General features: G+C 39.0%; 2 gene segments (V, D, J or C); both read left to right on the top strand.

Annotated features, from left to right (window-relative positions):
• The first annotated feature begins 1,320 nt into the window (after positions 1 to 1,320).
• LOC142834962 (Ig heavy chain V region 108A-like) lies at positions 1,321 to 1,828 on the top strand. The segment is given in 2 exon segments: positions 1,321 to 1,401; positions 1,485 to 1,828. Coding segments are annotated over 2 exon segments (375 nt in total).
• An 11,147-nt stretch (positions 1,829 to 12,975) lies between these two features.
• LOC142834877 (immunoglobulin heavy variable 3-15-like) lies at positions 12,976 to 13,527 on the top strand. The segment is given in 2 exon segments: positions 12,976 to 13,081; positions 13,184 to 13,527. Coding segments are annotated over 2 exon segments (390 nt in total).
• Positions 13,528 to 16,444: the final 2,917 nt, after the last annotated feature.

Raw genomic sequence — 16,444 nt, forward strand, 5'->3', positions numbered from 1 at the left:
GTTCTCTCAAACTTCTATATCTTTCATGGACTTACAGGAAATATAAAGAAACAGATATGGCCTGTAAGCTTCACTGCCTCAGGAAGTGACTTGTTTTTATCAAGAACTGAAAAGCACACAGTCCCCCAGGAACCAAGGACTCTAACCTAGAAACTTATGACAAGTGCCTTACAAGGTAATTAGTCTAGACCAACTAATGATTCCCTGAAAAATATGAGGAGTCTAGCAAAAACAAGATGCTTATTTTTCCTGTCAACTGTCATTTAGCATGCAATAATTCTTTGCAGTGAGTCTGTAGTGCTAGTGAATACTGTGGATATGAATTCAGTTGCCATGAGTAAATATCATGGCATTAAACAGAATATGTATAACAATAGAGGTACAGTCTGTGGCATATCCCTTCAGTATCTCCAAGAAAACAAGAGCCAATCTCTGTGAGCACTGAAGTAGCATAACTATGTTATTGTGCAAGAGAGACCCTGAAACTTAAGAGTAAATCATGACATACCAAATTGCAGGGGAGCTCAGGACCAGCAGGGGGCAAAATGGAGCCAATAATCAACAAGACAGAAATGAGATGAGGAGTGGAATGATCTCCCTAGCATTTGTGGGCTCCTTTATTAGTAGAACAACACCTGATACAGTTATTATATAAAATCCCTAATTTTCAAACACAGTAAAATGTTTTTGTTAAATATTGATCTACTTTTTCGTTTATACTAGTAAAATTCACTTATTTATTTTTGGTTTTTGTAAAACATAGTTTTTTAAACTATATTTTATTCTGATCACAGTTTTTGTGCCTGTTTTCAGATCCTTCCCACATTCCTACTTCTCAATTCTACAACCATCCCTTCTCTTTATAAAAAGCAAACAAGTAGATAAAAAGAAAAGAATTTAAAGAAAACATTCCCAGGAACATATATCTGAAACCTGCTGCAAAAGAAATATTAATTCCTTGTACATTTAAAAAGATTACAAATTCTCCTAAATTGAGAATTCTTTAACTTCCATTCACAATTATCCTTTTCACTATCACCACCTAAAAATCAATATTTTGGGGAAAAGTTTTAAATGTCTCACATTGGGATTCCATTTTTAAGCTGAATGATTAATCCTTTTCTATTAACTATATGTTCACCACAGCTCTCAGTAATGGCTACCAACTCAGACAGGATGAGGACTTATACCTCAGGATCCTTTTGACTAAACTAGCTGGGCTAGGTCCTTATCTAAGAAGTACCATGCCTCATGAATATGCAAACAATGTGAATCTATGATTGTAGATACAAAGGTGTCCACACACAACAGATTATCACAGTGTGCTCTCTGCAGTCCTCACAGAAGTCCTCACCATGGAATGGACGTTGGTCATCTTCTTCCTGGTGTCTGCTTCTGTATGTAAGTGGCTCTCCAGTTCCAGAAATAAATATATACCACTATACACTCTGATAACAATGACATTTATTCATTTTTTTCCACAGGTGTCCAATCCCAGGTCCTGCTACAGCAGTCTGGGGCTGAGCTTAAGAGCCTGGGGTCTGCAGTGAAGATCTCCTGCAAGGCTGCTGGTTACACTTTCACTGACTATAATATTAACTGGATGAAGCAGAGACCTGGAGAGGGCCTAGAGTGGATTGGATATATTAATCCTAGTAATGGTGGTACTGGCTATGCACAGAAGTTCCAGGGCAGGGCCACATTGACTGCAGACAAATCCTCCAGCACAGCCTACATGGAGCTCAGCAGCCTGACATCTGAGGACTCTGCGGTTTATTACTGTGCCAGACACAGTGTTACAACCACATCCTGAGCATGTTAGAAACCCGGGAGGAACAGGAAGCTGCCCTCGATTAAAATAACCGAGATTATTGACCTGGAGACTTGCACAAACATAATCATTCTGATTGTCCCTTTGTCACTTCACGGTCCTATAAGGAATTTATCAAGTTTTCAAAAGGACATCAGAAAATGAAGTGATGCTGGTTCTGGACCCCCTCTATGCTACAACATAAATTTACTAGATCTTTATCAGTGACCACCTCCATTGACATGGTTCTTCTTTATTTAAACAAAAAATAACAAATGTGTGTGTGTGTGTGTGTGCAAAACATTTTGAGATTAATAGTTATATGGTTACCTTGGATTAAAGTAGATTCAATATCTTGCCCTTTTATCTGATCTTTTCTGTGTTATATCTCCATTTTTTGTTTGCTTTAGAAAGATATCTTTCAACTTAAATCCAATGCTAAGTTTTTGTTGTTTTGTTTTGCTTTGTTTTACCATAAGAAATAATAATTTATAACCATCCTCTTTATAAAGATAAACATCTATAAACCATATTTTGAGAATGTGCGTGTCTTTTTTTTTTCTAGACTGCTTCTTGATTACTTAGGGCACTGGCATAATTGAGAAAATGTGAAAAAACAATTATAGTCATTGTCAAGTCATACTCTATGAGTCTGCACCTACTCAGTCAACAACTTTGGGGCTGATCTAGATGCAGAACTCTGAGCATTGTGAGGAAACTGCAATAGAGGCATTTTAAGTGGCTGAATAACCTTGGCCATTTGTTTCCATTTATGTTTAGTCTGCTTGGTTTGAATATATAAAAAACTTTAGAGATAACATAGATATCTGTACTAAGACAAGTATAGATTGTGTTTTGAACATGTGTAGCCAAAGATGATTTTATATTTTATGTTTGAAGAGTTAAAATATACATAATGTGTTTTGTAGTTTTTCTTGGTTATTTCCTTATATCTGTAGCCAGGATTTTCAGGGAGTCTTCCTCGATCAAACGTGAACCATATCAACTTGGAATGAATATACAGCCTTTAATTTCCTGTGGAAATAAAAGCATAAGCTATTCCACAAAGCAACACAGCTTTTGACTTAACATTTTGTTTTCAAGATATTTCTAAAGTATATAGCTTTGCATAATCAGGCAAGTTTTATAATTCAATTATTCTTACCAGTTATTTGAACCTTTATCAGCAGTCAAAAATTTGAAAAACAGCACAATAACATACAGGATTCAGTATCTTTGTATTTCCCATCTTTACATGCCTTCTTATATTATTTATTAATTTATTCCTTATTTAAGGACTTCAAGATTTTTAAACTATTTTTTAATTTAATTTAATTTTTTTATTAAAATTTTCCACCTCCTTCCCACCTCCCTTTTTTCTCCCTCTTCCCCCACTCTCCATGCCTCACTCCCCTCCTTCTCCCTCTCCAGCCCAAAGAGCAGTCAGGGTTCCCTGCCCTGTGGGAAGTCCAAGGCCCTCCCCCCTCCATCCAGGTCTAGGAAGGTGAGCATCCAAACAGACTAGGCTCCCACAAAGCCGGTACATGCAGTAGGATCAAAATCCAGTGCCATTGTCCTTGGCTTCTCAGCAGCCCTCCTTGTCCACCATATTCAGAGAGTACAATTGTATCCCATGCATTTTCAGTCCCAGTCTAGCTGGCCTTGGTGAGCTCCCAATAGATCAGTCCCACCGTTTCAGTAGGTGGGTGCCCCCCTTGCAGTCTTGACTTCCTTGTTCATGTTCTCCCTCCTTCTGTTCCACATTTGGACCTTGGGAGCTCAGTCCATTGCTCCAATGTGGGTCTCTGTCTCTATCTCCATCCATTGCCAAATGAAGGTTCTATGATGATATGCAAGATATTCATTAGTGGCCAGAACTTGGAAACAACCTAGATGTCCTTCAATGGAAGAATGGATGAAGAAAGTGTGGAATATATACATATTACAGTACTACTTAGTGGTAAAAAAGCAATGACTTCTTGAATTTTGCATGCAAATGGATGGAAATAGATAACACTATCTGAGTGAGGTAACCCACACCCAAAAGATGAACATGGGATGTACTCACTCATAACTGGTTTTTAGCCATAAATATAGGACATTGAGACTACAATTCACGATCCTAGAGAGGCTAAAGAAGAAGGTGAACCCAAAGAAAAACATATAGTTATCCTCCTGGATATTGGAAGTAGACAAGATTGCTAGGCAAAAATTGGGAACTGAGGGGTGGGGTGGGATGGGGGAAAGGGGAGATAGGGAGAGACAAGTGAGAAGTGGATGATGGAGAGAGCTTGGGGGAATGGGATGGTAGGGATAAAGGAAGGGTGGATATGGCAGCAGGAAGGTATATATCTTAATTAAAGAGCCATTTTAGGGTTGGCAAGAGCCTTGACTCTAGAGGGGTTTCCAGGGATCCAGAGAGATGCCCCCAACTAGGTCCTTGGGCAGCTGAAGAGAGAGAGCCTGAAATGGCCCAATCCTATAGCCATACTAATGAATATTTTAAACTATTTTTAAACATATAACTATATGCTCCTTTTCTTTTCTCTCCCAAGGCTATGTATATTTTCAAATACAGTGTAACCTGTCTAGATTTTTTTTTGCTTATCTGGATCTGTTTTACTTAGCACGTTTTGCTTTGTGATTCCATGAGATGGACCTTAAATTGTTATGTCAGCCTTCAGCATGCTCAGCTTTATGAATGCTGCCAGTACATGGAAGTTGACTGCTAACTCCATCCCACAAGATGTTGTCAGGAGACACACATCACTACTGCAGCTGGCATGACAGACAAGAGACTAGGAACCTTCCCTTGTCTCTGTTTTGTTGTTGTTGTTTAGAATTTTCTAAATTGCTTGTTATTGAACTCTACATTCTTCTCTGCTCCCCTCCCAGCCTCTCCCCTCTTGCTTCAACATGACTCCAAGGTCTCCCATGCCCCCAATTTACTCAGGACATCTTGTCTTTTTCTACTTCCCATATAGATTAGATCTGTGCAAGTCTTTCTTAGTATCCTCATTGATATTTTATGATATCTGTGACGATTCTGAAGTGCTGAAATTTTGCTGAATTTTTCTCGGCTTCATTATCATTTGTATATTGAGGGCTACTGGGTTTTTTTTTTTTTTGAGTTGGTTTTGTACTGTTCCACATTACTGAAGGTATCTATCAGCTGTAGGAGTTCGCTGGTAGGGTTTTTGAGTACACTTATATATATATACTATTATACTATCTGCAAAGGATGAAAATTTCACTTCCAATGAGAATCCCCTGATCTACTTTTGTTGTCATATTGCTCTGATCGAAACTTCAAGAACCATGTTGAGGAGTTAAGGGGAGAGTGGGCAGCCTTGTCTTTTTCCTAATTTTAGTGAAATCACTTTGAGTTTCTCTCCACTTAATTTGATCTTGGCTGTCAGATTGTTGTATATCGCTTTTATTATGTTTAGATATGTTTCTTTTGTTTCTGATCTCTCCAAGACCTTTATCATGAAGAGGTGTTGGATTTTGCTGAATGCTTTTTAAACACTAATGAAATGATCATACTTTTTCCCACAGTTTATTTATATGGTGGATTACATTGCTAGATCTTCATATGTTGAACCATCTCTACAACTATGGGATGAATCAAATCTGATCATGGAGGAAGATATATTTTGATGTGATTTTGGTCTAGAACTTTCAGGTGTGCTTTTAAGTCCACTGGTCTGAGTTTTACCCATGTTCTTTCTATGATTCTATTCCAATCCCAGTATTTTGCACTACAGGCTTTAGCCTTTAAAAAACAAGAACCTCTACTTACACAGCATCACCTTTCTCAGTTCATTTTTTTCATGTTTATTCTAAATAACCTTTTATATTAAATAAATACTATAGTTATCGCAGCCAGCACAGCCTGGATACCAAGACAGGCAGGGGGGTGCTGGGATTGAGACACGGGGGCTTCTTTTCAGGTGGAAGAACAACAACCTTTATTTTGCCCAGCAACCATTTATACCTCTACTCCTTCTGTGGAGACCCACCGGCCAGAAGAACACAAACATCCTTGTCAATTACAGACCACGTCAATTACAGACCACAAGGAAGTTCTGCTGTCAGTCAGGGGCAGTGAGGGCAGCTGGATCACAACAGCTTTGATGTCAGTGACAAATGTCTTTAGCTCAGAACAATTATAATTCCTCATGTTCCAGTAGCATAGATCCCATTCCTTTTAAATATATGAATGTCATGTGCTTAATGTGTATATAATCATGTGGGGAATACATTGTGGCATGCATGAGGTTATGCAAAGTTATGTTAAATTTGAAATGCTGTGCAAAGTATCAGTGTCTTTACAAAGCATACTCTTATATACTCCAACTGTATAGTAGAGACTGACCAGAGGGCAGACAAACACTGAATTTCATGTCTCTAAATTGAAGGGACTCCCTAAGGTAGTGGGAAGGCATAATTCAAGTACCTGTAAGAATGTGGTTCAAAGACATGTCTGATACCTGCTTGAGAAAAAAATTTTGAAGTGTGGAGGAACTGCAGATTGCATGTGGAAGAGATATTCTGAGGGGGTCTTGAACAATTGAATCATTGAAAAGATAATTCTTTGACAAGATGTGCTACTGAGTAATTTTTTTCCAAATCATAGCTTGTACCTTCCCTCCTGCCAAGATAGAAAAAAATATTTTATTCCTTTTTGATATCAAGTCTTTAAGAGCTAACATGGCAAATTAGCATCCATAGGTGCTTTCTAAATCACAGTATTGCCTAAAAGTATATGTGATCTACTCACTATTAGAGATTCAAAGAAGAAATAATAAATTTAATTTTCTTGTGTGTTTTTAAGCAATAAGGTAAATTTATTAGTTAATATTAGATTTATCTTCTTTTTATTCTTTCATTTTATAAAATCTAGTTATCGGTAGCACTAACTTATATTAAATAATATATTTTTTATTAAATTTTCCAAGTCTTCCCATCTCCCTCCCTCTCACTCCACTTCCCATCCCTCTCCCCTCTCCAGTCCAAAGAGCAGTCAGGGTTCCCTGCCCTGTGGGAAGTCCAAGGTCCCCCCCCCCCACATTCAGGTCGAGGAAGGTAAACATCCAAACAGACTAGGCTCCCACAAAGCCAGTACATGCTGTAGGATCAAAACCCAGTATCATTGTCATTGGCTTCTCCGTCAGCCCTCATTGTCAGCCATATACAGAGAGTCTGTTTTGATCACATGCTCCATCAGTCCCGGTCCAGCTGGACTTAGTGAGCTCCCATTAGATCAGCCCCACCATCTCAGTGGGTGGGCACACCACTTGTGGTCCTGACTTCCTTGCTCATGTTTTCCATCCTTCTGCTCCTCATTTGGACCTTGGGTGCTCAGTCTAGTGCTCCAATGTGGGTCTCATTCTTTAGCTTCATCCATTGCCAGATGAAGTTTCTATGGTGATATGCAAGATATTCATCAGTATGGCTACAGGATAGGTCTAGTTCAGGCACCCTCTCCTCAGCTGCCCAAAAAACAAGCTGGGGACATCTCCTTGGACACCTGGGAACCCCTCTAGAGTCAAGTCTCTTGCCAACCCTAAAATGGTTCCCTTAATTAAGATATATACTTCCCTGCTCCTACATCCACCCTTCCTCCATCCCAAACATCCCATTCCCCTAAGCTTCACCCATCCTCCCCTTCTCACTTCTCTCCCCATCTCCCCTTATCCCCACCTCACCCCCACCCTCAATCTCTCAATTTTTGCCTAGCAATCTTGTCTACTTCCAATATCCAGAAGGATAACTATATGTTTTTCTTTGGGTTCACCTTCTTATTTAGCTTCTCTAGGATCGTGCTTTCTATTTCTATCGATTTGCATACAAATAATGGATTTTTTGTAGAACATAGGAAAAGATATTTCATCATGACTTGCAATCTATGTGAAATTAAGAGAAAATTACTAGCAGACTTCTTAAAGTATTCAAGGGAACTTAAGATCTTGACAATACCAGCCTCTAAGGGTCAAAACTCAAATATTCTTTGAATCTCTAGGGAAAAAAATAATCTAATCAAGGGAAATAGTCTTATAATCTACTCACTGGAAGACAGGACAAAATTTTCTGCCCACACAGGGCTAAAGTACCTGGAAAAAGGACAAGTGTCTTCTAGAAGATAATAATACTGCCTGATTTTTAGTTTTATTTACATATATAAACATGAGTCTAACGTAGTCAATTGGGATTCATTTACCTATCAAAGAGCTTCTTTTTGAAGAAAACTTATTTTCTCATTTTCAACAGATATGGAAAACCTGTAGTTCTTCCTTTAGAAGTGGGAACACTAGAGATTTCCTTTTATTCCTTAGAAATCTACTTTAGACATAGATATTATGAAGATTTTATGGGTTCAGAACCCTTCTCATGTGTAGAAAATATGATCTCATACCAAAATCCTGGTCCTGAAGATATTGCAATCTTTCTATGCCATCATCATGACATTTCCTGAGACTTATGTGTAGGGATTTAATTGAGGTTGTATCAACTTTACTTGGGCATTACAGCATCATTTCTTTTTTGTAAATTGTTATGTTTTCACCTGTAACTAAAATGCAAAAAGTTTGTTAATGAAGGTGTTAGAACTTTTATTTGAGGCTATAAGTATGCTGTTTGAGAATGCAGGAGAAAAACAAATACTATTCTGCTATAGAAGGCATGGGAAAGAAAAACTCTGAAAAAAACAAGCCTGCATGTGAGCACTAAGAAGCAAGAACTTTGAAGAAAAAAGGCCTACCTGCTAAATAAGAACAATTTCTACCCAACAGTACAGACAAACATGAACATGGTGAAGATTGCCTAAGTTGGTGAAAATAGCGAAAAGGATATGATGGCATGTAGGAAAAGGTCTCAGGAAGAAAGTACACTGTGGAAGAGGAAGAAGCTGAACTAGCTGGTGGTGAAACTCAGGCAAGTCTCTAAGGCTCCAAGTGGATCTTTGAGTGTGAATGAGTAGATTAGCTGATGGTGTGAAAAAGTCAAACAATTCAGGTACCAGTGAGTAGAAGGATGTGGCATGGAATAAAATAAGCTCGTCCTGGGGGTTTTAGAGAGATCACCAAAGGACTGGGAATAGCTTTGTGTTGAGGAAGAGCAGGTCTCTGTGGTTATTGTGAACCATTAGATCGGGAGGAGATAAATGGAAAACACATTTCTTCAAGATGTGATTTTATGATGGCTAAGAAGTATTTTCAGAAAGTATTTGTATGTATACATTAGTTCTTTCGTCTTAGGGGGTAATCAATCTTAGAGATTTCAGCATGATATACTTACTACACCACTGATTTTAATTCACACAAAGGCTGTTAAGGAATTTACAAATATAATGAATAATAAAATAATATTACTTATTAATATTTACTTATAATAAAATAGAAAGCCATAAACTCATACCATGCAATGATACTTTTTTGTTCCTTTATTTCTATATTTCTTGATACACCATTTCAAATAGACAATTATCAACCCAAACCTATGATTCTCCAGACCCATGGCTTTCCTATCATGCAGGGATGGGAATGAACACAGGAGTTTCAGGGATAGAAAACATCCTCTACCACCTGAGCTATATTCCTAAGACAATAAGTGATAATTTGATCCTATAAATGTTAGTTTAGTGCTTATTTTATTTCAGACATCTTTAGCTAAATCTGTCTCCTCTAAGTTGGACATCACTCAGTTCCTCATATATCATGAAGATATGCAAATAATTCTCTCTTCTGCTCATTAAAACTAGCCATGACTCTGCAGTTCTGACGGAGGCACCCAGGTCTACACTCACAAAACTTCCCATTTTGTGGTCATCCCAGAACACATAACATCTAAGATGGACTTGAGGCTGAGCTGGATTTTCATTTTTGCTCTTTTCAAAGGTAATGTATAGATTAAGGGAGATGCTAAGTATTTGGGCAAATATAAGTGAGAGTGACAATGGACATATTGTAGTTTTCTAACAAGATTCTCTGTGTTTGCAGGTGTCCAGTGTGATCCACAGCTGGTGGAGACGGGCGGAGGCTTGGTACAGCCTGGAGGGTCCTTGAAACTCTCCTGTTCAGCTTCTGGATTCACATTCAGTGATTACTGGATGAACTGGGTCCGCCAGGCACCAGGGAAGGGCCTAGAGTGGGTTGGTGTAATTAAACATAAACCTAATAATTATGAAACACGCTATGCAGAGTCTGTGAAAGGCAGATTCACCATCTCACGAGATGATTCCAAAAGCATGCTGTACCTGCAAATGAACAGCTTAAGAGTTGAAGACACCGCCATTTATTACTGTGCTAGCGACACAATGAGAAGATTTCAGTGTGAACCCTGACACAAACCTCCCTGTAGCAATGCCCAGAACCAGCAGGGGGCACAGAACACACATGAGGCAGTGCAGGAACAGGTGCAGACAGAATTCAGTGCTCCTTTATATGGCCCAACTCTTGATTTCACATAATGCTTTCTGTATTTATGTTCTGTGAAATCTGTGATAACAAAGTCCTGTTTTTGCAAAATTTAAAGTAAATACAGAAATTATTTCTAACAGAAATTATTTTTAAAAAATACCCTTGACGACAGAAATGACTATGGTGAAGACACTAGAATCAAACACTAAGGAAGGTCTATAGTACTCGGGAAGATTTTCCCTCATGAGATTCAAGTCAAAGCCTCAGTGTTATTATGACTAGGGCAATGTTGGGATCTTGGTAACCACAGGCAAGGGGACGCAACCCTTAGGGACCCACATACCATCACATGTCTCAAATCTTCTGTATTCCCTGAAATCTGTGCACACCAGGCACAGGTGTATTTTGTTTTTGTATTTTCACCTGGTTCATTTATTTAACCTAGAACTTTTGCATCATATCTTCCAGTTCAGATGAGACCAAAGCAATATGAAACTCTGTGGGATGTGTAGAATGTTGAAAGCTAATGAAAATAAAAAGAAATAAAAGTGAAAGGAACATGACTGGTACCAAGTATGGTGGAGAAGAAAGTTTATTATAGTTATGTGGGAGAGCAGGACCAGAGACAAGGTGTCTGGGAGAGCCCAGAGTGAATATTGCCCTGAGAAATGTGAGGAGTGGATGCATGAATAAAATACAGGAGAGAGGGAAGTAAATAAATCAGTCAAGAGGCCCAAAGGGGAGATGAAAGGTCCATGTGACTAAAATAGTTGGATTATACACAGTAGAGCAGCTGGGAAAGGTAAGCAGAGCCCCAGGAATAAAATATTTAAGGTAGGTGGGCAGAAATAGCAGCCACAAACATTCTGTAACAGGTAGGAACTGAAGGATGCAGGGAGAATCTGGTGGCCACACTCTGCTTTGGTATTTAAATAGGCACCTCAGCCACTTTTACCAGGTTTGAAAGCTAGGATCCTAGCCTTATGTTAATAATAAATAAATGATAAGAAGCAGTGTGCATTTCTGTGGCTGTGGATTATGAACTGGGTATCTTTTGCATTACATCTAATATTCACTGAGAAGTGAGTACATACCTTGTTTGTATTTCTGTGTCTGGAATACCTCAGGAAAGATGGCTTTTTCTAGTTTCGTCCATCTGTCTTCAAATTTCAAGATATCATTTTTTTTTAAATCTCTTAGTAGTACTCTATTGTTTAAATGTACCACATTTTCTTTATACAGTCTTTAGTTGAGATGTATCCATGCTGTTTTTAGGTTCTGGCTATTACCTATAATGATGCTATGAACATAGTTGAGCAAATGTCCTTTGTGTTTAGGGTCTATTTCCATTGGATATACGACAAAGAGTTCTATGGCTAGGTCTTGAGGCAAAATGGTTCCCAATTTTCTGAGAAACCACTGTACTGATTTATAAACTGGCTTTATAAGTTTGCATTCCCACCATCAATGGAGGAGTGTTCCCATTACTGTGCATTCTAAACATCAAAAAATACCATCTTTGTTTTTGATCTTAACCATTGTGACAAGTGTAAGATGCTATCTCAGTCATTTTGATTTGCATTTCCCTAATGGCTGAGCATTTCTTAAATGATTTTATATTACTTTTTAAAACGAAAACAAAATATTATTCGTCATTTTATATACTAATCTCAGTTTTTTTGCTCTCCTCTCCTCCCATTCCCTTCACATACCTCTATCCCAACCCCCATTCACTCCTCAGAGAGGGTAAGGCAAATGCTTTGGTGAAGATCAAATGTATCTAGACTGATCAAAGTATCCACCCAAAGAGAATAGATTCCAGAAAAGCCAGTACAATTTCTACTTAACAGTACAGAGAAACATGAACATGGGGAAGATTGCCAAAGATGGGGGAAATGGCAGAAACGATATGATGCCACGTAGGAAAAGGTCTCAGGAAGGAAGTAAACTGTGGAAGAGGAAGAAGCTGGACTAGCTGCTATTGGAACTCAGGCAAGTCTCTAAGGACCCGAGTGGATCATTGAGTGTGAATGATAAGTAGACTTAGCTGATGGTGTGAAAAAGGCAAATATTTTAGGGACCAGGGAGTAGAAAGATGTGGCCTGTATAGAATAAGCCCCCTCTAGCATATCTGAGAGGTCACCAAAGGACTGGGAATAGCTTTGTAATGGGATAGAGCAGGTCTCAGTGGTTGGTGTGAACCATTAGACCTGGAGGAACTAAATGAAAAACATATCTTCAAGATGTGTTTTTATGTTTATTCAAAACTAATCTCAGAGAGTATTTATATGTATATATTAGTTCTTTCATTTTAGGAGTAATCAATATTAGAGATTTCAGCATTATATACTTACTATACCACTGATTACAATTCATACAAAGGCAGTTAAGGGGTTTACAAATAAAATGAATAATATAGTAAGACTCATAATTTACATTAATTACCAACCCAAACCTATGATTCTCCTGACCCAATGGCTTGCCTATCATGCAGGGATGGGAATGAACACAAGAGTTTCAGGAGTGGAAAATATCCTCTACAAACCGAAGTATGACTCTAAAGCAATAAATGATAATTTAATCTTATAAATGCTAGTTCAGGGCTTATTTCAAACATCTGTACCAAAAACTGTCTCCTCTAAGTTGAACATCACTCAGTTCCTCATATAACATGAAGATATGCAAATAATTTTCTCTTCTGCTCATGAAAACAAGCCCAAACCCTACAGTTCTGAGAGAGATACACAGGACTGCACTCACAAAACTTCACATTTTGTGGTCAGCCCAGAACAAACAACATCTAAGATGGACGTGAGGCTGAGCTGGATTTTCCTTTGTGCTCTTTTCAAAGGTAATGTATAGATGAAGAGAGATCCTCAGTATTTGGGAAAATATAAGTGAGAGTGACAATGGACATATTGTAGTTTTCTGACAAGATTCTCTGTGTTTGCAGGTGTCCAGTGTGATGTGCAGCTGGTAGAGACGGGGGGAGGCTTGGTACAGCCTGGAGGGTCCCTAAGGCTCTCCTGTGCAGCCTCTGGATTCACCTTCAGTAACTCCTGGATGCACTGGGTCCGGCAGGCACCAGGGAAGGGCCCAGAGTGGGTTGCTATAATTAAAGACAAACCTGATAATTATGAAACACGCTATGCAGAGTCTGTGAAAGGCAGATTCACCATCTCACGAGATGACTCCAAAAGCATGCTGTACCTGCAAATGAACAGCTTAAGATTTGAAGACACCGCCATTTATTACTGTACTGAAGGCACAGTGAGAGGATTTCAGTGTGAACCCTGACAAAATCCTCCCTGCACCAATGCCTAGAACCAGCAGGTGGCACAAAGCATACACAAGGTAGTCCAGGAACAGGTGCAAACAGAATTCAGTGCACCTCTTATGGCCCATCTACTAATTTAATATAATGCTTTCTGTATTTATGTGCTGTGAAATCTGTGATGACAAAGACCTGTTTTGGCACAATTTAAAGTATATACACTACACAGTCTAAAATAAATTACTTGTAAAAAAATCACCTTTGATAATAGAAATGATTAGGGTGAAGACGCTAGGATCAAATACTTAGGAATTTCTATGATATTGAGGAATATTTACCTTCATGAGATTCAAGGCAATGCCTCAGTGGTATTATGATTAGGACAATATTGGGATCTTTGTAACCACAGGGAAAGGACACAAGCATTAGGGGCCCACATACTATCACAAGTCTCAGATCATCTGTTTTCCCTGAAATCTGTGCAAACCAGGAAGGAATGTATTTTGTACTTGTATATTCACTTGATTTATTTACTTAACCTAGAACTTTCATCATCATATCTCCCATTATTTTTTGTTCATCTAACTTCTGGCCTTTGTTCTAAACAGATATGTGACACTTACTTGAAGTTCAGCTGAGGCCTAGGCTATATGAAACTCTGTGGAACATGGAGATGGTTGAACATCAATGAAAAAAAAAAAAACAAAAGTTAAAGGATCATGACTTGTAGCAAGTATGTTGGAGGAGAAAGTTTATTATAAATATGTGGGAGATCATTACCAGAGGCAAGGCATCTGGGAGTGTCCAGAGTGAATATTACCCTCAGCAATGTGAGGAGTCGATGGAGGGATAAGATACTGGAGAGAGGAAAGCAAGTAAATGAGTCAAGAGGCCCAAAGGGGAGATAAAAGGCCCATGTGACTAAAATAGTTGTATTGTACACAGAAGAGCTGCTGGGAGAGGTAAGTAAAGCCCCAAGGATGGAATACTTAAGGTAGGTGGAAGGAAATGCTAGCCACAAACATTCTGTTGAAAGACCCTCCAAGAGTGTCATTCCTCTGGGGAGACCCTTCCCAAGGAACAGCGAGGCCACTTTTACGGATGCAAACAGCAAGAGGTTTATTCAGATACACAGGTACCTGGGGCGACAAAGTCTCTCGGAGGACTTGTGCGCCTTTAGGTCGGGGTAATGGGTTTATATATGTTTTGGGGAGCAAAAAAGCATGGTACAGAAGCGAGAAGCGTAGTTACAGGGTTTTCATTGGTCAGTTTGAATGTGGCCTAGTTCAGGTCGGGATAAGGTCTTTACCCGAGAATTCAGATATGGGCTGCCTTTGCTCTTATCTTGGGCAGACTTCACCTTTCCTCCCTGCCTGGGACAGACAGCACCCGGCCACATTCCCTGTCCCCCCCCCCCCCCCCCCCCCCCCCCCCCCCCCCCCCCCGGCCCAGCCACAGGTGTCTCTAGCTCGTTTTGGCAGCTTTTAAACTGCCCTTTGTTCAAACCCTGAATATTCAGTACAAGCTTTGTAAAATGGTGTTACAGGTGCTAAGTCATTTAACAAGCTGGGCGGGGGGTCTTTTTTTTTTTTTTTTTTTTTTTTATCTGGTGCTAAGCGGCTTAGCAAGCTGGATGGGGGGTCTTTCACTGTTACAGGTAGGAACTAAAGGATGCAGGGAGAATCTGGTGCCACACTCTGCTTTGGTATTTTGAATAGGCACCTCAGCCACTTTTACCAGGTTTGAAAGCTAGGATCCCAGCCATATGTTAATAAAAAATAAATGACAAGGAGCAATGTGCAACCTTGTCTATGACTATTTCCTAATGATACTGAACCTCACTCATGTTGGGTGGGGACAAAGGAAACTGGAATGCTGGTTTAGGCCAGAAAGAGCGGGCTGGTCATTACCTGACCAGATTTTGAGAAAATTTCTAGGAATAGGGACATGTGGACTTCACTTGGAGCAATTTCTGAGGCAGGACTACTTTGATGAGCAAATTTAAACTGGTCCAAGAATGAAAATTTTGAGGGAACACTGGAAGCTATTTGATGCAGCAATCAGCATTTGATTTTCAATATGATACAACAAATAAACTTAGGAGAAAAAGTAAAATAGGACACTTAGGAAATTTTTATATGGATGAATATTTGAACATTTAGGCCCATGTACCTGATAATTGAGGGAAGTTAAAACCCAAGACCAGGGGAGGCAGAGATTGAGAGAAAGAGTGTGTGAGGAAGAGATAGATCCCCATCTGAAGACTGGGGCAAATAATCAGTTGTGAAACAGATTGTTAATTTCTGTAATTATCCGAGGTCCTTTTGGCCTGTAAGAGGTGAACCCAAATTAATGCAGTGAAGCATATAAGCATTTTATTTTATTATATAAAATCAGACTAAGATTGTGATAAATTAGCTATGCTTCTTTGAATATAATTGGCCCCAAAATCTTATAGGACACTGTAAGGAGAAGTGACTTTTTGAGTTTGTATGTCTTTTTGGGAGAAATTGTGTCATTCTGGTGTCAGGCCTCCAGGTTCCCTATTCTGAGGATTCTTCTCCATGTCTCAGACAACTTTCTGTTCTATTCAAGATGTAGGATGCTCGGCCACTATACCATCACCTTATGTGCCTACATACCAAGATACTCCCAGAATGGTCTGAACCACTTAAGGTGTAAATGAGTTTCCTTAATTAAACATTATATAAGTACATATGGGGAGTTATAAGAACTCCTTCTTATATAATAGCAATCTGCAGTTCATCCTGTAAATCTGCCATTATTCTAAAAGTTGCAAGAGCCTGTAGAAGGAATAACTAAGCAAACACCATCAGTTTAGTTTTCACGAAGTTGGAACACATTATTGTGTGGTTCTTTCTCATGATGCAGCTGTTTCTGGGTCTCTTCTATTCTTGTAAAATTTTTACATACTAACCT

Source organism: Microtus pennsylvanicus, chromosome 14 (assembly GCF_037038515.1).
Source record: "Microtus pennsylvanicus isolate mMicPen1 chromosome 14, mMicPen1.hap1, whole genome shotgun sequence".
NCBI classification, from domain to species: Eukaryota; Metazoa; Chordata; class Mammalia; order Rodentia; family Cricetidae; genus Microtus; species Microtus pennsylvanicus.